Consider the following 26,198-nt stretch of genomic DNA (forward strand, 5'->3'; position numbering starts at 1 on the left):
CATGTTGATGATGAGCCACCCCAATAATTGTTTGATAAACCAGGCCATGTTGATGATGAGCCACCCCAATAATTGTATGATAAACCAGGCCATGTTGATGATGAGCCACCCCAATAATTGTATGATAAACCTGACCATGCTTGATGATGAGCCACCCCAATAATTGTATGATAAACCTTGCCATGCTTGATGATGAGCCACCCAATAATTGTATGATAAACCAGGCCATGTTGATCATAAGCCACCCCAATAATTGTATGATAAATCTGGTCATGCTTGATGAGGAGCCACCCAAATAATTCTATGATAAACCAGGCCATGCTTGATGATGAGCCACCCCAATAATTGTTTGATAAACCAGGCCATGTTGATGATGAGCCACCCCAATAATTGTTTGATAAACCAGGCCATGTTGGTGATGAGCCACCCCAATAACTGTATGATAAACTGGCCATGCTTGATGATGAGCCACCCCAATAATTGTTTGATAAACCAGGCCATATTGATGATGAGCCACCCCAATAATTGTATGATAAACCCAGCCATGCTTGATGATGAGCCACCCCAATAATTGTATGATAAACCAGGCAATGTTTGATCATTAGCCACCCCAAAAATTGTATGAAATTTGGTAAATATTTACAAAAGATATCTTTTTATTATTAGTGTACATTTGAAAAATGTATTAAGCTACTCTCCATCCCTGTCTCCCAGTTCTACACCCCCTCCTCTTACCATCGATGAAATTCTGTAAGCTTAGGAGTAGATAAATGGTTAAATATGAATTGGGTCTAACTTGAAATATTCCGATCAGATCATACTTAGAGATATCAGCAGTTAAAGAGAACTGCTTTAAGACATCTATTACTTGACTGATTTAGAATATCATTCATTGATTTCATTGAAAATATTAGAATTGGAGGCATACTTTTGAAACCTCACAGCTCTTTGTTAACTTATGACAATTAATTGAGTAATGCAAAGTTTGCAGAAATCAGATTTAAAAGCCTAACGTTGGGCATTGTTTGTACATTGCAAACCATGTAACAAGTCAGAAGAAAGTAAAAACAGCCTGAAAAGTTGTGTCCAGAATTTATGTTTACAAAGAAAAGAATTAACCTGGAAGGCAATGTTTTTAAAGTTTTTTGTGTGCTGTTATATGACTTTTGACAGTTATGATTTTGTTGGGGTTTTTTTTCAGAAATTGCTGGAGGACATTGAGGGTCACAAGAGCAAGGCAATGTATGTGCTTCAGAAACATTCTGAGCTTCACCAGGCTGCTGGGGAGGAAATTCCCACAGCTGACAGCAAGCTTGCAGCCGAGATAAATCATCTCCAGGCTCTTGCTCGTGAGCAGTGCAGCGAACTCCATCAGGCCATAGTGCAGCAGGAGAAATATGAGGTTGAGATGCGACGGCTTACAGCCGTAATCAGCGAGGCTCAGGATAAGTTGTTGGCATCCCCTGTCCAGGCAGACAATGTAGAAGCCCTCAAACAACAGATCACTGAGCATAATGTATGTAGACAACATGGACTTGTGTGGCACTGTGGGGTGGGGATAGCTTGCTTAAATTTAGAGAAGCATAAATATTGGGTTATCCCCAAACAATGGCAGGTCTCTCTGGGGAAGCACCAAAGTAGCAGTAATGAATAAAGACGTTAAAATGTGTAATCTTGAATGAGAGCTATGGTGGCACAGTGCTGGATTCTCTATTAGTAGACAACAGGTTTGAATATTGCCCACACCAGCCTGGGTCAGCTGTCTCTCAGTCTTTAATGTGCTTATATATTGTTAAACACAATCATTCACTGACTTATTTAATAAAAGCTTCTAGTCGCAATTTCCTACAAAACATTGTAAATAATCATAGAAATCATTTTTAATAATATGTATTAAGCTATTCAAGATACATTATTAATAATATCTATTAAGCTATTCAAGATACATTTACAGAAATCTGTTAAAGACAATGATGCATATTGTTGATAAGTAGTTCACTTAACTTTTTGGAAAAAGAAAGTTTTTTTTTCTAGCAAGAGATTTCCTTACTAGAAAACGTCAGTTTGGTGCTTCTCCATGAAAACAGTCATTGATTGGTGCTTTTGATGTGGGTTGAAGTGGAACTGCTGTACCTCTAGATTGCATATCTGTATGCTTTGCTATTATTCTCAAGCTTCTTCATATTCACCTATTACCTTTAATTCTTTGTACTTTTTATGCATCAAACTCATTTCCATTAGCATGAATTTTCTAGGAATAATTTTGACCTATAATACCTAACACATTTCATCGAAGGTCTACCTTCCTAAAACCCTGTATCATCAGCATTATGTAATATCCTATCCCCAAAGTCTTTCTTCATTTTCCAGATAACGCTAAAGCTAATAATAAATCTTATAATGCAGTCCAATTAACCACATCCCATTAATAAAAAATAATAATTGTTAGTAATAAGCAGATAATATTTTGCAAGTGACAGCCAAATAAACATTTTTGTATTCCTAGTTTACATTTGCATGAACTGCATGCCATCAATAATGCCAGTAGAGATCAGACCACAAACATAGCAGAAGATTGTACAGTTCTGAACTTTGCTTTGAAACTGAAGTACCTCTCTCCACTAGTCAGTAGGGCCCTTTCAGATGTACACAGATCTCAAGCTAATTTTAAATGAAAATTTTTGTTTTCATCTGGTCAGCTGATTTTTAGTGCAGAAATGTAAAATAAACTATGCAGCACACTCATTGTTGGCCTAAGAATGCTTTATAACAGAGTACCATGAATAATTCATTTTTGGATAACAGTTTTAAAAAAAAATAGATTTCATAGCTGGTAGAAATTACTTATCAGAAACCTCAACAGATGGTAATTCCTCTGTTAAAACAACAGGACAACTTTTTTCATCAGCAAATTAAATATTTAAAAAATATGTCACTTTTACCAAAACTGTAGCAAATGATACACAGTTTACAAAAAATACCAAGAAGTTATTGAGAAAATTAAAAACAATGCACCAGTAGCTATGGTTAGTTTGCATGTAGTTTCAGTGTCAAACTTCATTCTGCTATGTAACTTTCAGTTTAAAGGTCATGAGATGTTTATACATCTTCATACATCTTTGCTTTCATTGTACAAGTAGAAATCTTTTTACATTCACCTTTATGTAGTAATTCTGGTGAGATTATTTATTTTCACTTCCAGCTCAACTTGCACTTAAGATATTTTTAGTAAATCTTGTAGAGATATGTACATTTGAACACATTTAGTTAAAAGCTTAGGTGGAGGTTTTTGTAAGTTTCTTATCTATACTTATTGTATCACTATTCCTCCACTCCTAAATTATCATATTAACAAACTAAAACAAATTATAATCTATGGTGACATGTTCAGAGAGAGTTTCATATTGCACAAATACTGAATATATTTTAGCATTGTTTGGTGTGCCTTGTATTTATAAAAATAATTTTGAAAAATCTATAATAAACCAAAATCAGTAATAATACAGTGGAAATTTTCAAGATCAATAATAATACAGTGGAAATTTCCAAATTAATTTTCCAAAATGAGTAATAATACAGTGGAAAGTTGCAGAATCAGTAATAATACAGTGGAAAGTTGCAGAATCAGTAATAATACAGTGGAAATTTCCAAAATCAGTAATTATACAGTGGATATTTTCAAAATCGATAATAATACAATAGAAATTTCCAAATTAAATTTCCAAAATCAGTAATAATACAGTCAAAATCTACAAAACCATAAATAATACAATGGAAATTTCCAACACCACTCTACACTCTTGCAACTTGAAATTCTGTTTTTGCTTTTCTGGCTTTTCGGTATGAGACAATAGTAGTCAACAAAATGAAATTAGCTCTCAAGAATCGTAACATTTTCAGCAGGAGGAATGACACATAATGGTCTACGGATTTTTCATGTTATAATAAACAATAATATGCTAGCAACAATAAAAATAATAACAATAATAATAAATTTATGTAAGTTTTAACAATACTAGTGTCAGCAAATACAGATTCCAATTTCTTATAAGATCGCGTGACTAAATTGGTACTTATTTCTAAGGGACTGATTAAACTTGGAAAAGACACCCAAAAATAATATTATAGCTTCTCAGATATTACATATGACTTCATTTTTAATGTGGCATACTTTCTTATCTAATTCCAAAATTTGAAATCAGGAGCAAGCTTCATTATTAAGTTCAGAGAACTTCATTTATCATGATAACTTTAATTCTGGGTAAATATCAGTCTGATAGATAACTTCCCACTCTTAAATGATAAAATCTCTCAATATGATAGTATTATCTTTTCTTATAAGCAAGGTCAGCCAACTACTCCAAGATAAATACTACCAAGCTCAGTATGGGATTATCTTCAAGATTTTTGTTTTAGTTCTCATAGATTAATTCTTGAAAACATTTTCATTATGAATGAGTGTATAGTTTAAAACATAAAAAATTTGAAAATCAGAAACCTCTTTGAACTGTCACAGAAGACTAAACATTCTCTTTCACTGGAGAGCAAAACATAAACTTGTAACCTATACTGCTTCATGTAAACTAGCTTGAGAAGCAACAAGGGGGATAACTCTAATATGCCTATTATGATAATTAAGGGTTTTCCAGTGCACCTCAAGTCTTTATGACTCAATCCCACACCCATTCAGAGATCAGGGGCATCAAGCTAAATGATTCTGTCAGTAATGCTCAAAGAAAATGTGTAAAAAGATATTGAGTGAGTGGCTGTATATGTAATATTTACTTGGTAACTACAGATGATAATTTTAAATTTATCATTTTTATGAGTCATGATAGAATGTTACAGTGGAAGGGAAAATTAAATAAACAGGCTTTTAGATATAAATATTAAGATGGATTCTTGTATTGTGCTCAACAACAATAATGCACAGGTGATAAATATCAACAGTTTGTCAGATTCCTATTCATTTTCCCCAGCCATCAAACCAACCAACCAACAAATGGCAGGTAGGGTGAGCAGGAGTTCCTCATTGCTAGTCTACTAACAAATGCAGAATATCTGCATATTTGCAAAAGAATATTAAATACATTACTTCATGATTAGTCTCAACAAGAAAACGAAACAGCCCAACAAGCAACACAGTGCAAAGGTAAGAAATGTTTCACAAGACAGTGAGTGCACTTGAATTTGAGTGGTGAACAAAATTATGAAATCTTGTTGCCATGAGATCAAATCAGGTGAGTAGTAGGACTCCTAACCACTATGTTTTGGTACTATGTTTGGCACTATGTTTACTTAAAAATAAAATTCAAAATTTCTGTACCTTTAGCTGACTTAATAGTTTCAGTTCTTGTACCAGCTCATTCACATCAATGTCTTACATAAATAATCAACTGACAGTATCACAGGAAATCTTGATCTGGCAAATACCAGCCTGAAAGCCCCTGTCATTGACTGGGTAGTGGGAAATTGGGATACATTACACTCAATGATCAGTTGAAATTACCTTCCAGTGTAAAAGTAAATTCTCTCTGCATTTGAGTTCAGTATGTCGGCAGGTCTCAGAAATATAATGAGTTATTTTGTAATGTTGATAATAATATTCATGCACATGTAAATGAATGGTTACAATAACATGCTTTTGCTAGGATGTGCCAGGTAATGCTTAATGCTGGTTTTAGCTATCAAGAATTAATTTAGGGCTACTAATATATCATTAAGAGATATAAACAAGTAAAATATTTCCTTGCATAATATCTTAAACTGAGGTAAAGGCATGACATAATTATGTGTGTCTCCTAATTAAGAAGGAGGAGCCACAGTGGTTAGCATGCTGGTCTCACAACTGAAAGGGTACAGGTTTGAATCCTACCATTGGACCAACCTGTGTCAGCTACCGTGGTATGTCCTTGGGCAAGGCACTTTACTCTAATTGCCTTTGCACTAAATAACCTACTTGTGTTTCTGTGCTGTAAACCACCAATCCAAAATAAAACCATACCTAATTAAGAACCATGAAAAGTATTTTATTAAAATGTACACTAAATAAAAACATGACAAATAATAAATAATAATGAAAAGTATTTTATTAAAATGTACACTAAATACAATCATAATGAATAATTAATAATGAAAAGTATTTTATTAAAATGTACATTAAATACAAGCATAACAAATAATAAATAATAATGAAAAGTATTATTAAAATGTAGACTAAATACAAGAATAATGAATAATTAATAATAATGAAAAGTATTTTATTAAAATGTACACTAGATACAAGCATAATGATTAATTAATAATAATGAAAATTATTTTTACAATGTACACTAAATACAAGCATAACAAATTATAATGAAAAACATTATTAAAATGAATAATAATGAAAAGTATCATTAAAAGTATTATTAAAATGTACACTAGATACAAACATAAGGAATAATTAATAATAATGAAAAGTATTATTAAAATGTACACTAAATACAAGCATGTGAATAATTAATAATAATGAAAAGTATTATTAAAATGTACACTAGATACAAGCATGTGAATAATTAATAATAATGAAAAGTATTATTAAAATGTACACTAAATACAAGCATGTGAATAATTAATAATAATGAAAAGTATTATTAAAATGTACACTAGATACAAACAATGAATAATTAATAATAATGAAAAGTATTATTAAAATGTACACTAGATACAAACAATGAATAATTAATAATAATGAAAAGTATTATTAAAACGCACACTAGATACAAGCATAATGATTAATTAATAATAATGAAAAGTATTATTAAAATGTACACTAGATACAAGCATAATGAGATGATCCATGTGTTGCTTGTAGCAGTGTGTTGGACAAGATAACAGGCTAGGTTGATTTTCAGTAATTGTTTGCCATGCACTGGTAAATAAAGTTCAGCTTGGCATATGCTACTGTACAGCTGTCTACAAATTAACAAGGGGTGGGCAAAATCAATTGTACAATATGTGCAACTCTACACAGCTAGCTACAAATTAACAAGAGGTGGGCAAAACCAATTGTACAATACATGCAACACTACACAGCTACCTACAAATTAACAAGGGGTGGGCAAAACCAATTGTACAATACATGCAACTCTACACAGCTACCTACAAGATAACAAGGGGAGGACAAAACCAATTGTACAATACATGCAACTCTACACAGTTAGCTACAAATTAACAAGGGGTGGGCAAAACCAGTTGTACAATACTTGCAACTCTACACAGCTACCTACAAGTTAACAAGGGCAAAACCAATTGTACAATACATGCAACTCTAAACAGCTCCCTACAAATTAACAAGGGGAGGGCAAAACCAATTGTACAATACATGCAACTCTACACAGCTACCTACAGATTAACAAGGGGAGGACAAAACCAATTGCATAATACATGTAACTCTGCACAGCTACCTATGAATTAACAAGAGGTGGGAAAAACCGATTGTACAATACATGCAACTCTATACAGCTATCTACAAATTAACAAGAGGTGGGCAAAACCAATTGCACAATACATGCAACTCTGCACAGCTACCTATGAATTAACAAGAGGTGGGAAAAACCGATTCTACAATACATGCAACTCTATACAGCTATCTACAAATTAACAAGAGGTGGGCAAATCCAATTGTACAATACATGCAACTCTACACAGCTACCTACAAATTAACAAGAGGTGGGCAAAACCAATTGTACAATACATGCAACTCTACACAGCTACCTATGAATTAACAAGAGGTGGGCAAACCAATTGTACAGTACATGCAACTCTACACAGCTACCTACAAATTAACAAGAGGTGGGCAAAACCAATTGTACAATACATGCAACTCTACACAGCTACCTATGAATTAACAAGAGGTGGGCAAACCAATTGTACAATACATGCAACTCTACACAGCTACCTACAAATTAACAAGAGGTGGGCAAAACCAATTGTACAATACATGCAACTCTACACAGCTACCTACAAATTAACAAGACGTGGGCAAAACCAATTGTACAATACATGCAACTCTACACAGTTACTTACCTACAAATTAACAAGGGGTGGGCAAAACCAATTGTACAATACATGCAACTCTACACAGCTACCTATGAAATAACAAGAGGTGGGCAAACCAATTGTACAGTACATACTACTTCACACAGCTACCTACAAATTAACAAGGGCAAAACCAATTGTACAATACATGCAACTCTACACAGCTCCCTACAAATTAACAAGAGGTGGGCAAACCAATTGTACAATACATGCAACTTTACACAGCTACCTACAGATTAACAAAGGCAAAACCAATTGTACAATACATGCAACTCTACACAGCTCCCTACAAATTAACAAGAGGAGGGCAAAACCAATTGTACAATACATGCAACTCTACACAGCTCCCTACAAATTAACAAGAGGTGGGCAAAACCAATTGTACAATACATGCAACTCTACACAGCTATCTATGAATTAACAAGAGGTGGGCAAACCAATTGTACAGTACATGCAACTCTACACAGCTACCTACAAATTAACAAGGGGTGGGCAAAACCAATTGTACAATACATGCAACTCTGTACAGCTACTTACAAATTAACAAGGGCAAAACCAATTGTACAATATATGCTCTCAGTCTTATGCCCAACCTAAAAGCTTTTCTAGGTCAAAATGTATAATAGACCCAATGAAAATAGAACAACCATCTTCTGAACATAGTGTATGTGTGTATCCTGGAAAAAGCAAGTCTTATTTTCAAAACCTCAATGTCACTGAATGTAATAATAATATCATTTTTAGTACACAACAAGGCTTGTAGTGGTAGGGATGACTCGAAAGGGAAACAAAAGTCATAGTAGTTATGTTAATTGAAAAAGACTGTAATAATTTCAATTAAAATTCACTGACAGGCTGTTATAATATTGTTTTACCATAGAAAAGTAACATCTGAACCAACATCAAATAAATAGGTAAATAAACAAATATAAATAGATAGGTAAATATATCATACAATAAATAAGTGTTCCAAGTCTGATTTCAAGCTTTCATGCCTGAGTGTGCTGCAGTGTTTCATATAATGATCAGTTTGACTGAGATTCATGGCTGCATTAGATTTAGGTAACAAATACTATTAAACTAATTTATCTGCAACCAGTTAACTGAGTGATATATTTCATTATGGCTACATGACTTTCTGATTGATTTCATTCCTATTAACATGCATAAGTCATAAGTGAAATATCCAACAAAAAATATTTTGCTAATCAAAAGTTATAATAATAATATATACAACAAGAAATTCTTGAAATTTAAATATTTTAATCTATTATAAATATTTCTACTTCTGATCACCAAAAGGTCTATTGTTTCTTTTTATTTATTTTGTTTATTAATATATTTATTTGTTGTTTCATAATGTCTAGAATTATAACTTGATAACTTTCTTTGTTTGGAGTATATGGTACTACTTTAATTTGGTGCATGATTTAATCATAAGGAATGGTTTCTATGGTGTAGATTTCATATTTTCTGGATTTAAAAATATGGCAGTATAGATTATTAAAAAAACACTGTTCTTGTGTAGAAATATTTAAAAATCTTGTGAGAAAAATATAATTTTTTAAAACTAAATGCACCATCACTGCATGCTCTGCAGATTCATGTTTAATAAAGCTTTAGAAGACTTTGATGATTATTTGTTTATTCAGAATCCCACATGGATAAAATCCAAAATAATGATGATCAAAACTTCTGCTATATATAGTGTATAATTCTGCCATATTTTTCTGATTGAGACATTGCATGTTTTGTCTTTTTTTTCTACTTCTTGTTTCTGCATGTATGTAGTTTTGTCTCCCTTGGTTGCAGGAGCTTGCAAAACAGATTAAATTACACCAGGCTAGAGTGCATGAAATTAGTGAGAAGAGTCATGAACTGACAGAGAGGTGTGCAGAGTTAGGTCCCCTGTTGGCAAGGAAACTCTACCATGGGGAGGAGAATCTAAGCATAGCAGACTTGGCTAATGCACTACATATGCCTACTGAATATGTGAAAACTGCCAAAACTCCATCATTTAAACCTCTGCAAAAATCAGATACTCTTCTATCATTGCCGCAGAGTATAGACATTACTGGCAGTAAAATGTCCAGTTCTCTTGGAATGTTATCTGCTGGACCACAGGAAAAGAGTGGTATCACCTCATTCACTGACTTTATGGAGAGTCCCAACTATAACAAGAAAGGAAAAGAAATTTCACCTTCAACTGCTGATAAAATTTCATATGAAATGAGAACCAAAACTTTGTCCAATGGGCCAGGCTCCTTAACTGCTGGACCTGACAGTGGTGTTTTTCTATCACAGAGTAGTTCACCAGACACTGCCAGTGTTGGAGATAAAGAATTTTCAGTGACACTGCCAAATTCCCATGTAGCTGCTGTACCTAAAACATCCTCTCCATTTGGACGGGAGAGTGGGTCTGTCCCACCCGGACCATCCCAAATGTCTGACCAGCATTTTGTTCCAAGCTCTGTTGCCAGCAGTATTACTACAGCACACTCAGACACAGAGTCTATGTCAGAACCCTCTTCTAGCTTCTCCCTACTGTTTGATTCATCTGCAAAATCTCTAACACCAGAGCCACCCAAATTCACACAAAGTATTCCATCATCAGAAAGAGAAACATTAAAAAGACCAACCTTTGTTAGGGGCCTTGGTCCAGTTAAGGTTTCTAAAAAGGAACCCATACAGTTAGACGTCATAAGGCCTTCCAAAGACAACAAACTTGAATCTCTTCAGTCTCACTCCAAGGTCAAGGACAGGGCTAGGTCCCCCTCACCAAGGTCATTTGAAGGCAACATGGAAAATAGTTACAAACCAAAATTAGCAGCCAGTAAACCAGAGGATAAACATTCCAGTGCTCTAAGTCCCAGAACTGAAACTATTTCCAGGCATACCAGGTCCCTGTCCCCTAGTACCGTTGCTCAGAGCATTCTCAGGAGGGGGTCAGCAGGTCTATCCCCAGAGGGAAAACTTGAAAGACAGCAGTATATCCCTCCACAGATGAGATCCTTGTCACCAAAACATTCCTTGTTAACGGAGAAAAATACCATGGCAGTTCCCATGGAAGCCGATGGTGGTTGCATAGATATGGTGGGTGGCTACCTTAAGCTGCACACTCTGGATTTAGTGAGCTTTTACAAATGGTTGTATACACCCATTTTAGGTTCCATTTTGACCTCTAGACCTGATCTTTTTTTATACTTTTTGTTTTTTTAAACAATATGTAATATTAGTGTTTTCTGTTCAGATCAACCTTTCATTGCATGTAGAAATGGATAGTGGTAATGTTACTCTCTCCATTCACCATTTGTTATGCAAAAAATAGCATTTATCTTGTGGTTCTTGTCAATAAGTGCCTTTTGGACCATTCAGTACATAGGTATGAACAGAACACTTGATTACACACAATGCATTACTGTATTTCTCATATCATAAGATATCCTTGTAAAGTTTCTGAAAAGCAGGTATTGGGCATATTATCAGACAAATGTTTTCTTAAAAAGAATATTGATAAAAAAAATTGCGAAGTGTCTTATTATCAAGCATTAGTTTATCATGAGAGAAAAACGTAACCAGATTCATTTATGGTACCAGAAGATTTTTTAATTCAAGATTAATGTATATGAGTGGTGTGCAATTAAAATCATTAAAATGGATGTATATGACACTGATTGATTTATCTAAAGTAGGGTGAAAATGGCCAGAAAATGGAGTAGACTACAGTTGCTCATGCCTACTGTATTTCCTTGTGCATGATAGGCCAGCAGATCATGGTCGGCATGTTCACATTAAATCATTGTAGAGAAAACAGCATCTACCCCTATCTGCTAGCATACTGTGTTACTGTATCACAGTTGATCTGATCTTTTAGAGTATTACAGATGTGTAAATATAATATACTTAAGACAAAGTGTTACTGTTTCAAAACCGCACCAGTGGCCTAGTGGTTAGAGCGTCTGCCTCGGATGCAGGAGGTCGTGGGTTCAATCCCCGGCCAAGTCATACCAAAGACTTACAAAAATGGTACTAACATCTGCTTTGCTTGGTGCTCAGCATTAAGAGGTTAGTGTTAGGACTGGTCGGCCTGGTGTCAGGATAATGTGACGGGGTGGGACATCATGCTACATGTCTGCAGCATGATGCCCCAGTGCTAGACATCACTATAAACTGTCACACTGCAGACATCGTAGCGATATGACTGAAATTTTTTTAAAGCTACATTAAAAATCCAAATCACACACACATACTGCTTCAAAAGCCATATTCCAAAAACTGCCTCAGAAAGTGTTTGAGTCTAGAGGTCATTTTTGGGTCTAGAGGTCAGAGGGTTATGAAGCTTCAGGAGAAGTGTTTTATTTTTAGCAAAGCTAGAGATCACTGTGTAGTAGAACTCAAAATATGACCACCAGGTTTTCTTTTTTTGCCAAGCTTTGCTAAATAGTATCATTAAAACTGATTTGTATGTCAAGTCAGACATGCAAACAATATAGTTCCTCCTCTTCCATCACATTAAATGTGTCAGCAGATAACAGTCTTTGTGTTTTGTTCTTCAACTGATTATACCTAAAAAAAAATTGCATAGACTTAGATCTGCCAGGGCATTGTGATGGCAGATTTGGGTCTATACAGATTGCAGTTTTACTTGACTTACAAGCAAGTGCATGCAGTAAGCTTGGTATTTAGATGATCTTTGTTGATGTAGCTCCTTAATTTTGATGCTTTCAGTTTCGTTTAATTACAGAAGATATCAAATAAGCCCCTCATGAATTGAAATAAAGTAATATATAATATTTCAGTGAATTGTGGTATGCCAATTACTGTGAATTATGTGATGCCAATTTCTGGGGATGTCTTGGTTGTTACAAAACTTGAATTTAAAGAGCCAGTGAATAATGAGTCTTTGTGGAAAGAATAGGACTTCTTCCCAAATCTACAGATTTAAGGAATGACAAAAATAGGACTCCTTCCTAAATCTAAAGATTTTAGTAATGACAAAAATAGAACTCCTTCCCAAATCCAAAAATGTAAGAAATGACCAAATTAGGACTCCTTCCCAAATTCACAGATTTAAGACCTGGCAAAAGCAGGATCCATCCCCAAATCCAAAGATTCAAATAATGACAAAAATAGGACTGCTTCCAAATCCACATATTGAAGTCCTTACTAAAATAGGACTACTTCCCAGATTCACATATTGAAGTCCTTACTAAAATAGAACTATTTCCCAAATTCAATTGATTTAAGTAATGACAGAAGACTACTTCCTATACCTTAAGATTTATGTAGTGACCTTCCCATACCTAAAGATTTCAGTAGTGACAGAAATAGGACTACTTCCCATACCTAAAGATTTAAGTAATAACAGAAGACTACTTCCCATATCTAAAGATTTAAGTAGTGACAGAAATAAAACTACTTCCATGTGAGAGAGCTTGCCAGTAGCTTCTCGTGGGTCGGTGATTCTTTCCGGGGTTTTCATGGGTTCTTCCTCCACCATTAATACTGGCCACCATGTACAGCCTATTGTGTGCTGAAAAATGGCATTAAACCCTACATCATCAACAGCAACAAAGACTACTTCCCATACCTAAAGATTTAAGTAGTGACAAAAATAGGACTACTTGTCAAATCCAAAGATTTAAGTAATAGTATGACCATTTCCCAAATCCACAAATTTAAATAATGACAAAAATGTCACTTTTTCCAAACCCCTGAAAACACATACCCATTAAAATAAATGAATTTGGTTATTAATTGATATAGAAGAGTAATTCTATCTGGAGGAAAGATGGTACCTATCACAGTGCATTACAGTGATTGTTTTTTTGTTTAGATTGCAATATATTTTAGGTGAGCATTTTGTATGTTATGACTATCGTAGTCCTATACATACAGATCCTTATGAAACAGTAGTGAAAAGTTATGACTATTGTAGTCCTGTAGATTAATACAGACCCTTATGAAACAGTAGTGAAAAGTTATGACTATTGTAGTCCTATACATTAATACAGACCCTTATGAAACAGTAGTGAAAAGTTATGACTATCGTACATTAATACAGACCCTTATGAAACAGTAGTGAAAAGTTATGACTATCGTAGTCCTGTACATTAATACAGACCCTGATGAAACAGTAGTGAAAAGTTATGACTATCGTAGTCCTGTACATTAATACAGACCCTGATGAAACAGTAGTGAAAAGTTATGACTATCGTAGTCCTATACATTAATACAGACCCTTATGAAACAATAGTGAAAAGTTATGACTATCATAGTCCTATACATACAGACCCTGATGAAACAGTAGTGAAAAGTTATGACTATCGTAGTCCTATACATACAGACCCTGATGAAACATTAGTGAAAAGTTATGACTATCATAGTCCTGTACATTAAAACAGACCCTGATGAAACAGTAGTGAAAAGTTATGACTATCGTAATCCTGTACATTAATACAGACTCTTATGAAACAGCAGCAATCAACATAGTGGTTTATGACTACATGTGGCAAATGAAAGTAATATTTGAATAATTCTATTGAAGACCCTTGGCTAGAGGACCTATAGAATATCTACATATTCAGTCAGTGCATGGTATCTTGTTGAATCCATTCAAAATGCTAGATGTGTTCATGCATGCATGCAGTTTCTCACTACAAAATTTAATACTATTTTCTTTACATAAATGCTTGAATTGGTGATGGTTGTGTTGTTGTTGTACTGTTCTTATGCATAACTTTATAGGTAGTAGTGCTTCTTTTCACTTTGCCTTTGCTACATTAGGTGTCAAGGAGTGTGCCAAGTTTGCTAGAGCTTCATGTAGAAGAGACACGGGGGCGTAGCTCCTCATTTGGCTCAAAGGCTCTCTCCCCCACCAGTGGTGCCCTGAGGGAATCTAGGGTCAGGGATCTTAACTCCTCTTGGCAGAACTTGCAGAAACAGGTACCTAATGCCACAACATTGTAATGCTTCTAAATATCTTACACAAACTGTGCTAAAATGAACTATATGAAGATGCCAAATTCAGAATACAAAATATTATATTTTGACAAATTTCATGTGTGTATTTTAAAGCACAGAGTGAAATTAATTGATATTTAGTTTATGTTAATTCTCTTTATTTGCACAATGTGTGGGTGGGTGGGTGTGTAATGTCACACCCTCATGAGATGATAATTCATTGCCACAGACAAGTTTCAGAATTTTAAATCAATCATTGGAGAATGGCATTCCTCATATAGATCAAATCACAGTTCATTTTGTGCTACCTGCCTATCAGACACTCATGGGAATTGGTGTGTGTAATCACTGATACAAAAGTCAACATATGTCAGATCAGGGCCTGAATGTGACCCCTTGGTCCTGTATTTTGGGCATACAGTTGTGGCACCAGGTTATACTTTAGGAACTTTGAGATCCCTGCCCTGTTTGAAAGGATTTTTCTTCCTAAAGTTTGATGCACTTTTCATTTTTAATTTAACATTGAATTGGTATAATATATATAAATCACTATTCATTAAAAAACAGGTGTGATGTTAGATCTAACACATTTGAAATTTGTTTTGTGATTGCTGCTTGAATTATTTCACTTAATTTTAGTTCTTGTCTAATAAGATCCAGTTACATGTAATTGTGTAATATGATTTAACATAATTAAATACAATTTTGTTTAGCTCACCTTGTCATCAGGCTGAGTAAGCTTATGGTATGGCTCTATCTGTTGTCATTTGTCTTTTTTTTTCGTCTGTTCATTAACATTTACTTGTCACTGCATTGGAGGCTGTTGTCTGTTCATTAACAGTTGCTTGTCACCACTCTGGAATCCATATTTCCACAATTGATTTTGATGAAACTTTGAATATATACTTGTATCAACAAGATCTTGGATATGTTCATTATTGAGTGAGATCCATTCATATCTTTTGCCACTCTAGATGTGGTATTTCTGATCTGAATTTGATTAACTTGGAATATAAGTTTATCATATAAAGATTTTGGAAGAATTCAGTAGTGAGCAAGATTGACACAAAATAATGATGTGACCTTGCATGTGATTGGTTGAAAATATGATCAAGAACCTTCATGAGTTCAGCAATTAGTGAAATCCACACATTTTTTAAGTAATCTTGCATTGTACTGGCAGATTATGTTGCCACTATAGAGACTGTATATCTGATCACTCTGGGTAAACTTGGTACAATAGATGTGGGTTAGTGGTTTTTCCTGGGTTCTTCCTCCACCAAATATACTGGTCACCATGTATAGCTTATCATGTGCTGAAAAATGGCAGTAACCGCCCCCCCCCCACTGCCACACATAATAACAATCATAGGCTTGAGGGTGGTTCACATGATACAGCATTGAGTACTTGTGATGTCAAGTTATTATGATTTAATACAGGAGTCTCAAGCTCAAACCACCCTGAGGGCCACATGAGGGCATTTTTGATGGCCCAAGGGCTGCACCACCTTTGTTATCTGTCATAACACCTTGTGATGCCAATCATTTTGTGGGTCACAGGATATGGCTCGGCAGGCTGCATTCAGCCCATGTGCTGCTTGTTTGTTACCCCTGACTTAATAGTGACTATGGGCTTGAGGGTGGTTCAGATGGTACAGCACTGAGTACTTGTGATGTTAAGTTATTATGACTAATAGCAACAGTGGGCTTGATGGTGGTTCAGATGGTACAGCACTGAGTACTTGTGATGTTAAGTTATTATGACTTAATAGCAACAGTGGGCTTGAGGGTGGTTCAGATGGTACAGCATTGAGTACTTGTGATGTTAAGTTAGTATGACTTAATAGCAACAGTGGGCTTGAGGGTGGTTCAGATGGTACAGCACTGAGTACTTGTGATGTTAAGTTATTATGACTTAATAGCAACAGTGGGCTTGAGGGTGATTCAGGATAGCCATTCTAATACATCTGAGGTCTAGCATTTTCATGCATTCACAAAGCAATTTCCAATTGATGTGGACACCTTAGGTATAGAATCTTAGGTGTTTATTATATGTAGGTACATATGGAAGTCATCAAGGTATACAGTTTTAATTATGATATTGCCTTCTGTGGGTACTCAAGTCATTGTGACCAAACTATTAGCCCAATTCCTGTAGGATATAAAATTACAAGTCAAGGGTAGTCCTGAATGAACATATTATGCGGTACAATAATCAATTGCTATTAAGTGAAGGGGCATTGAGTTAAATGAAATCAAACCAATGGTGCAGCCATCCATAAATATGCTACAAAAAAGATAACAGTTCAAGTACGTTTGTTACAGTGAACACTTTGCAGTAAAGTAGTTTGACAGCACTTATATCTTTATGTGTTTCTGTCAAGATAAATATATTTATTTGCAGTTAATCCAATAGATTTAAGAGTTGGTTTTGTTGGCTTTAGAATGAAAGTAAGCAAAGATGGTAAATAGTGTCAACCTTCTAAGTGTTTTCAAGGCAGAAGATGTGTGTCGTACCTGTTCAGGGTGTATGCATACCTGTGCAAAAGAAGAGGTGTGCAAAACAGATACACACACAATGAAAGTGAAATTGTTTAACAACTAGTGCTACAGGGATCTAAGTTAAGGCAATAATTGCCCAGTTATTTACATAAAACTACAGCCTAACAATAAACAAAATGTTCCAGAGATCAAATACTTTGTGCCGTCACTCTAAAACAGTCTCATGTAAAAGAACTGACACTCTGCTATCTATTTTCTCCCACTCACAGTTGGGCGTGAAGGAACATGAATTGGAGCTTGCATTACAGAAGCAGGAGCGTTACCAGTCTGTTGTGCAGGATGTGACATCTCGGATGGAGAAGATGCAACAGCGACTGGCAGGACTTGCCCCAGCACCTCATAAGGACCTGCAGAAACAGTTGCAGGAGCACAGGGTAAGTATTGTGATTTTTGTAATGTTTCCGAAGCTGAGTTAGAAGTTGCTATAAAAAAAAAATTTTAATTAATATCAGTCCAAAAGAAATTTCATTAAATTATTTTTGGGGATGATGTTGACCCCTACTTGGACACATTTGGAATAGAAACATTTCAAATTGTTTTTATACCCCTGCATTATTATTTGGTTGAGCACTTGGTGTCTTCATTATTTGTCCACCCCATCACATTCTTTTTCTACGATCTATCATTCTATCATGAATTCTTTCACCCATATCTGGTCATCATATCCCATTCTGTCTTGTCCCAACCGCTCCGGTGGTCTAGTGGTTAGAGTGTCTGCCTCGGAAGCTGAAGGTTGCGGGTTCGATCCCCGGCTGAGTCATACCAAAGACTTACAAAAATGGTACTAACAGCTGCCTCGCTTGGCGCTCAGCATTAAGAGGTTAGTGTTAGGACTGGTCAGGTTGGTGTCAGGATAATGTGACTGGGTGGGACATCATGCTACATGTTTGCAGCATGATGCCCCCAGTGCTAGACATCACATAAACTGCCAAATTGCAGACATCGTAGCAATATGACTGCAAAATTGTTAAAGCTACGTTAAAAATCCAAATCATACACACACACAGTCTTGTCCCAGCCATCCTTCTGTATTGACTTTGTGTTTGTTTCAGTTCCATAATTTTTGAAGTGTAGTAACTTTTGAAGTTTAATAATTTGTAAGTGTTTCTTAGCTTGAAACCAAATTTGGTATGAGGATTTGACGTAAAGAAGGTCTACTGTCAGTACTGTCATTAACTTTGATTCCACTAGTCAAAATAACCTCTCAGAGTACTGTCATTAACTCTGATTCCACTTGTCAAAATAACCTCTGAGAGTACTGTCATTAACTCTGATTCCACTTGTCAAAATAACCTCTCAGAGTACTGTCATTAACTTTGATTCCACTAGTCAAAATAACCTCTCAGAGTACTGTCATTAACTCTGATTCCACTTGTCAAAATAACCTCTCAGAGTACTGCCATTAACTCTGATTCCACTTGTCAAAATAACCTCTCAGAGTACTGTCATTAACTTTGATTCCACTAGTCAAAATAACCTCTCAGAGTACTGTCATTAACTCTGATTCCACTAGTCAAAATAACCTCTCAGAGTACTGTCATTAACTCTGATTCCACTTGTCAAAATAACCTCTCAGAGTACTGTCATTAACTTTGATTCCACTAGTCAAAATAACCTCTCAGAGTACTGTCATTAACTCTGATTCCACTTGTCAAAATAACCTCTCAGAGTACTGTCATTAACTCTGATTCCACTTGTCAAAATAACCTCTCAGAGTACTGTCATTAACTTTGATTCCACTAGTCAAAATAACCTCTCAGAGTACTGTCATTAACTCTGATTCCACTTGTCAAAATAACCTCTCAGAGTACTGTCATTAACTCTGATTCCACTTGTCAAAATAACTTCTCACTGTGACAGTAGATATTTAACTCTGATTTCACTAGTCAAAATAACCTCTCACAACTGGTCATTAACTCTTAAATGTGCTGAATCAACACTGCTTATATCCATTTCCACAATAATTTTACCTGAACAGGACCTGACATTCAGACTAGCAATGCACAGACACAGATCACTGATTTGTTTTGACTAATACTATTAACATTGCCTCTTCTTATCCCCCCACCCAAACAAAAAGAACAGGTCATGCAGTCTTACACTGTCTTGCATCTTTGGGGGGTTAAAGGTCAAAGGTGATTCAGATCGATACATAAACTAAAAGTTAATATACCATAAATGGCTTTTTAAAAATATAATGGGAGTTAAGTATTTTCTTTCCTATTCAAGGAAAGATATAATGTGTCTTAGTAGCTATCCATTTGTCTGTACTTCAGATATGTTAATCAGTTTTTCTTTTATCAATCAAATCTTTCTCCTGACTGCATCTTTTTGTGACAATTTGATTGCACTTGTACATTTGCATTTATATGTACATGACCAAGAAATGTCAGTTATTTTAATTGTGTTTTAATTTGAGTGTCATTGTGTATTGTTTAGTTTAGATTCCTTATACAGGCAATAAATTGTACACTCTAATTGTCCCTAATTGGGTCTATTGAAAATCAGTAGATGGAAGCAAGGGTATCATCAGAGCCATTGAAAAGATCTACCTAGAATGTTAACAGCCTAACACAGATCTTCATTATTATGGAATTCCATGACATATTGTTTCAGGGGTTTTAAATAATTGTGCTGAAGAATGCTTCATTCTCTTGGGAGTCATTATATACATGTTGACAAATTATGTTATGGTGTAGTCATGTTGACCAACTAAGTCAGTGTTCTTTTTTCACATGGATAGTTATAGTGCATCCACTCAGACCTCTGGAATATCATGTTCCTTTGACCTTTTAAGATTCTGATCCCAATTTTTAAAACAATAGTTATTCTTCATCTGGTCTAATATCAAGTTTGATTTGGAATACTTAAGCAGTCTCTTCATTGCACAAGAAACAAGCAGTAAGTACAAACACATGGGCTAAAAGGCCGTGTTTTCATTAGTTATATGACCATGTAATTTTCATCTGCATCAGATTAGTAAAATAATGGTAACCTAGTAAAAGCAGAAATAAATTCACACATGATCATACAAGATCTGATGTACACCTAACATGTCCTATGTTTATGTATACTTTGTATGTGGTACAAAATTTGATACCGCTCTGGTGGCCTTGTGGTTAGAGCATACGCCTCAGATGTAGGAGGTTGCAGGTTTGAACCCCGGCTGAGTCAGACCAAAGATTTATAAAAGTGGTACTGACAGCTGCCTCAATAGGCACTCGGCATTAAGAGGTTAGTGTTAGGACTGGTCAGCCTGGTGTCAGGATAATGTGACTGGGTGGGACATCACGCTACATGTCTGCAGCATGGTGCCTCAGTGCTAGACATCATAATAAACTGCCGCACTGCAGATGTCATAGCAATATGACTGAAAAATTATTAAAGCTACGTCAAAAATCCAGATCAAACACACACAAAATTTTGATGTACACCTCACATGCATTACGTACATTTAGCATGTTGTACAAAATCTGATGTACACTTGACATGCCCTATGTACACTTTGCATGTTGTAGAAAATCTGATGTACACTTTACATGTTTTATGTCATTTTTCTTGCTGTACAAAATCGGATTACACTTCACATGCCCTATGTACATTATGCATGTTGTATAAAATCAGACGTACACTTCACATGCCCTATGTATATTTTGCATGTTTTACGAAATGTGATGTATACTTGATATGCCCTATGTACACTTTTGTTGTTGTACAAAATCTGATCTACACTTGGCATGCCCCATGTACATTTTGCATGTTGTATAACATCTGATGTACACTTCACATGCCTTGTGTACATTTAGCATGTTGTACAAAATCTGATGTACACTTGACATGCCCTATGTACACCTTTGTTGTACAAAATCTGATGTACACTTGACATGCCCTATGTACATTTTTGTTGTTGTACAAAATCGGATGCACAATTGACATGTTGTATAAAATCTGATGCACACCTTGCATGTTTAATGTATACTTCACATGTCAAAAACCACTAATTGCTTTTGAGGATGTCATTTTTATGTATTATGGTAACTTGACTCCATTTGGCTTCACCAAAGGTGCTAGCATTAAGTTTCCTTGCACATAAATAACTACATGAAGGATTTAGATAGACTTTTAACTAACCAGTGTGAACATTTGCCATGGGGAATTTGTCAGTACAGCTTAATAACAGTGTAAACATCATTTGCCATGGGGAATTTGTCATTACAGCTTAATAACTGTAAACATCATTTGCCATGGGGAATTTGTTAGTACAGCTTAATAACAGTGTAAACATCATTTGCCATGGGGAATTTGTCAGTACAGCCTAATGACAGTGTAACCATCATTTGCCATGGGGAATTTGTCAGTACAGCTTAATGACAGTGTAAATATCATTTGCCATGGGGAATTCATCAGTACAGCTTAATGACAGTGTAAACATCATTTGCCAGCTTAATAATAGTGTAAACATCATTTGCCATGGGGAGTTAGTCAGTACAGCTTAAAAACAATGTAAACATCATTTGCCATGGGGAATTAGTACAGCTTGATAACAGTGTAAACATCGTTTGCCATGGGGACTTTGTCAGTACAGCTTAATAACAGTGTAAATATTATTTGCCATGGGCAATTTGTCAGTACAGCTTGATAACAGTTTCTTCAACATCCTTAACTCATGTAGAATGTATTCATTTATAATTTTCAGATGAACTTTGAGATATCCCCTGATATATTCTCATACTACTTAAAATATAATCAATATTTTCTTCACTGTGTAATTTGCTTTTAGAATTTGTCAGTGGGCATGTTTTATACTGATTTGAATTGTCAATGGGCATGTTCAATACTGAGTTGAATTTGTCAATGGGCATGTTTAATACTGATTTGAATTTGTCAATAGGCATGTTTAATACTGATTTGAATTTGTCAATGGGCATGTTTAATACTGACTTGAATTTGTCAGTGGGTATGTTTAATACTGACTTGAATTTGTCAAAGGGCATGGTAAATAATGATTTGAATTTGTCAAAGGACATGTTAAATACCAAGTTGAAGTTGTCAGTGGGCATGTTTAATACTGATTTGAATTTGTCAAAGGGCATATTTAATACTGATTTGAATTTGTCAACAGGCATATTTAATACCGAGTTGAATTTGTCAAAGGGCATGTTTAATACCGAGTTGAATTTGTCAGTGGGCATGTTTAATACTCATTTGAATTTGTCAACAGGCATGTTTAATAATGATTTGAATTTGTCAAAAGGTATGTTTAATACCGAGTTGAATTTGTCAATGGGCATGTTTGATACTGATTTGAATTTGTCATTGGGCATGTTTAATACTGATTTGTTAAAAGATCTTCAGCTTACCATTTATGAACATGCAAACTGTTCAGGAAGTCCATTGTATTTGGTATTTGACTCCTTTGATCTAGTTGAAAATGCATATATCACAGGTCATAAGGTCAAGTGACATTATGATATCCTCCTTCATTGAGCAATCATACTCTGTTCTGCATTGCCCATCCGTCAACATTTTCTGTTTTACACTTAATTCTGCAACACATTTTTTTAATATCTAAATATCACAGAAAGAATCCTTGTATCAAGACCTTCAGGTTTGTACAGATTATCTCAGTCTACCATCCAGTGTCTCTGTAAGTCAAAAAGACAAAAACTGAAATATTTCATCACAAAAACCAGTAAATTATAGAATATGACAAAATTTGACAACATAATGTCAAGGAGGGCTTTCAGGACCATACAAATGGGCTCAGTCCATCATTAACTATAGCTGCAACTTTAAAAAGTACATAAATTCATTTAGTAACTTGTTAGTCCTTCTTACTTTAGTGCATAAAAACCTCAAGTAAAGACAGGAGCTTGTTGATGTGAACTCAGTTCAGAAGCTATATCATGATGTAACACCCAAAAAATCTTAGACTTCATTAAAGGACTGTAGTGTATATAAATAATTTTGAGTCTTTATTTGAAAGATTGTTATGTCTTGAAGTTTTTAAATTGACTGAACTGTATATAAATAATTGTGAGCCTGTATTTGAAAGATTTATGTCTTGGAGTTAGTAAGGGATTGAAGTGTGTATAACTAACTTTGTGTCTGTATTTGAAAGTTTTATGTCCTGGATTTATTAAGGGATTGAAGTCTATGTGCCTAATTTTGAGCCTTTATTTAAATGATTGCATGTCTTTGAGTTTTAAAACAAATGAATTATATATAATTTTGAGTTCATGTTTGAAAGATTTTTTATTTCACCTTAAACAATTTTTAATATAAATTTTACAGAGTTTAACATCTTTTCCTTTTATTTTTTATCTCCTGCAGGACTTCATGTTTAAATTTATTTGGATAAAAGGTTTTGTGTGCATTTCTTTTTAGGACTATACTTTTAGTTGGCATCATGCAGACATTATTGTGCTGATGTGTCACTAAATGCTGATACATGGATACTTAAACCATTGGTCTATAAACTCATCTTTGCTCAATCAGTTTATTTTATATCAATGTTTTGAAAGGTAATATTCATACTTTGATCATTTTCAAGTCACCTTACTTTGCGCTATCTGTGTCAAAACATATTTAGGTGATTTTGTATCTTGCTCATCTTTACAACATTATGGCAACTGATAATATCAGGATCTGTTGACTTTAGCATATGCAATATCAAACAGGTATAAAATTTTGTGATGGTTACTGGCTTCACTCAGTGCTGCAGGCCTTCAGCCCACAATTGGCTCCAAAAAATATCAATTATCTGCACACTTATTTCAAAGCTGGTATGCCACGTAACAAGGAGGCAATTGTGAAAACTCACCCTTACACTGTAGATTTGGACTGAATATCTGTTTTATTCAGCTCGACCATTTTAGGAGAGAGTGTACCTTGAAAATGAAGGCTTCACAACCATGTACAAGATAGCTAGCTCTTGCAGTATGAATATAAATGTAATGGGAGCATAGAAGAGAAGAGAGAGAGAAGAGGGAGCATAGTTTATTAGTGTTACTAGGAGCATAGCTTTTTACATTGTCAGTGACAGCATAGCTTTTTATGTTGTCAGTGGTAGCATAGCTTTTTACATTGTCAGTGGTAGCATAGCTTTGGACATTATCACTGGGAGCATAGCATTTATACATTGTCATTGGTAGCATAGCTTTTGACTGTTAGTGGTAGCATAGCTTTTGACTGTTAGTGGTAGCATAGCTTTTGACATTGTCACTGAATGCTTTGCTTTTGACTGTCAATGGTATCATAGCTTCTGACATTTTCACTGGTAGCATATTTTTTTACATTGTCAGTTAGAGCATATGCCATTTGGAGCATAGCTTTCTACATTGTCAGTGGTAGCATAGCTTTTGACATTATCAGTGGTAGCATAGCTTTTTACATTGTCACTGGTAGCATAGCTTTGGACATTATCAATGAGAGCATAGCTTTTTTCATTATTAGTGGGAGGATAGCTTTTATACATTGTCAGTGGCAGCATAACTTTGGATATTATCACTGGGAGTATAGCTTTGGACATTATCACTGGGAGCATAGCTTTTTTCATTGTCAGTTAGGAGCATAGCCTTTTTCATTGTCAATGGGAGCATAGCTTTTTTCATTGTCAGTGACAGCATAGCTTTTTACATTGTCAATGGTAGCATCGCTTTATACATTGTCATTGGTAGCATAGGTTTATGCATTGTCAGTGGCATAATAGTTTTTTACGTTGTCAGTGGTAGCATAGCTTTATACATTGTCAGTGGCAGCATAGCTTTATACATTGTCAGTGGCAGCATAGTAGATTACATTGTCAGTGGTAGCATAACTGTGGACATTATCACTGGTAGCATAGCTTTTTACATTATTAGTGGCAGCATAGCTTTTGACACCATCAGTAGTAGCATAGCTTTTGACCGCCAGTGGTAGCATAGGTTTTTATATTGTCAGTGGTAGCATAGTTTTTGACATTGTCATTGGTTGCATAGCTTTTGACTGTCAGTGGTATCATACCTTTTGACATTATCACTGATATCATAGCTTTTGACATTGTCACTGGTAGCATAACTATTTACATTGTCAGTTGGAGCATAGTTTTTGACATTGTCATTGGTTGCATAGCTTTTGACTGTCAGTGGTATCATACCTTTTGACATTATCACTGGTATCATAGCTTTTGACATTGTCACTGGTAGCATAACTATTTACATTGTCAGTTGGAGCATAGTTTTTGACATTGTCAGTGTAGCATAGCTTTGGACATTATCACTGGGAGCATAGCTTTTTTCATTATCAATTGGAGCATAGCTTTTACACATTGTCAGTAGCAGCATAGCTTTGGATATTATCACTGGGAGCATAGCTTTGGACATTATCACTGGGTGCATAGTTTTTTACACTGTCAGTGGTAGCATAGCTTTTTTCATTTTCAGTGGAAGCATATCCTTTTTCATTGTCAATGGGAGCATAGCTCTTATCGTTGTCAGTGGTAGCATAGCTTTTGACATTGTCAGTGGCAGCATAGCTTTATACATTGTCAGTGGCAGTATAGCTTTGGACATTATCACTGGGACCATAGCTTTTTACATTGTCAGTGGTAG

General features: G+C 35.1%; 1 protein-coding gene across 1 annotated transcript in view; it reads left to right on the plus strand.

Annotated features, from left to right (window-relative positions):
* Positions 1 to 26,198, plus strand: part of LOC149804453 (nesprin-1-like) — a 572,886-nt gene that overhangs the window by 447,480 nt on the left and 99,208 nt on the right. The window contains exons 107-110 of the mRNA XM_089940603.1: positions 1,202 to 1,516; positions 9,895 to 11,175; positions 14,869 to 15,027; positions 17,817 to 17,981. Of these exons, the coding sequence (XP_089796729.1) occupies positions 1,202 to 1,516; positions 9,895 to 11,175; positions 14,869 to 15,027; positions 17,817 to 17,981 (1,920 nt within the window). The remainder of the gene's footprint in view (positions 1 to 1,201; positions 1,517 to 9,894; positions 11,176 to 14,868; positions 15,028 to 17,816; positions 17,982 to 26,198) is intronic.

The sequence above is a fragment of the Sinohyriopsis cumingii genome, chromosome 2, assembly GCF_028554795.1.
Source record: "Sinohyriopsis cumingii isolate HCF-2022 chromosome 2, ASM2855479v2, whole genome shotgun sequence".
Taxonomy (NCBI): domain Eukaryota; kingdom Metazoa; phylum Mollusca; class Bivalvia; order Unionida; family Unionidae; genus Sinohyriopsis; species Sinohyriopsis cumingii.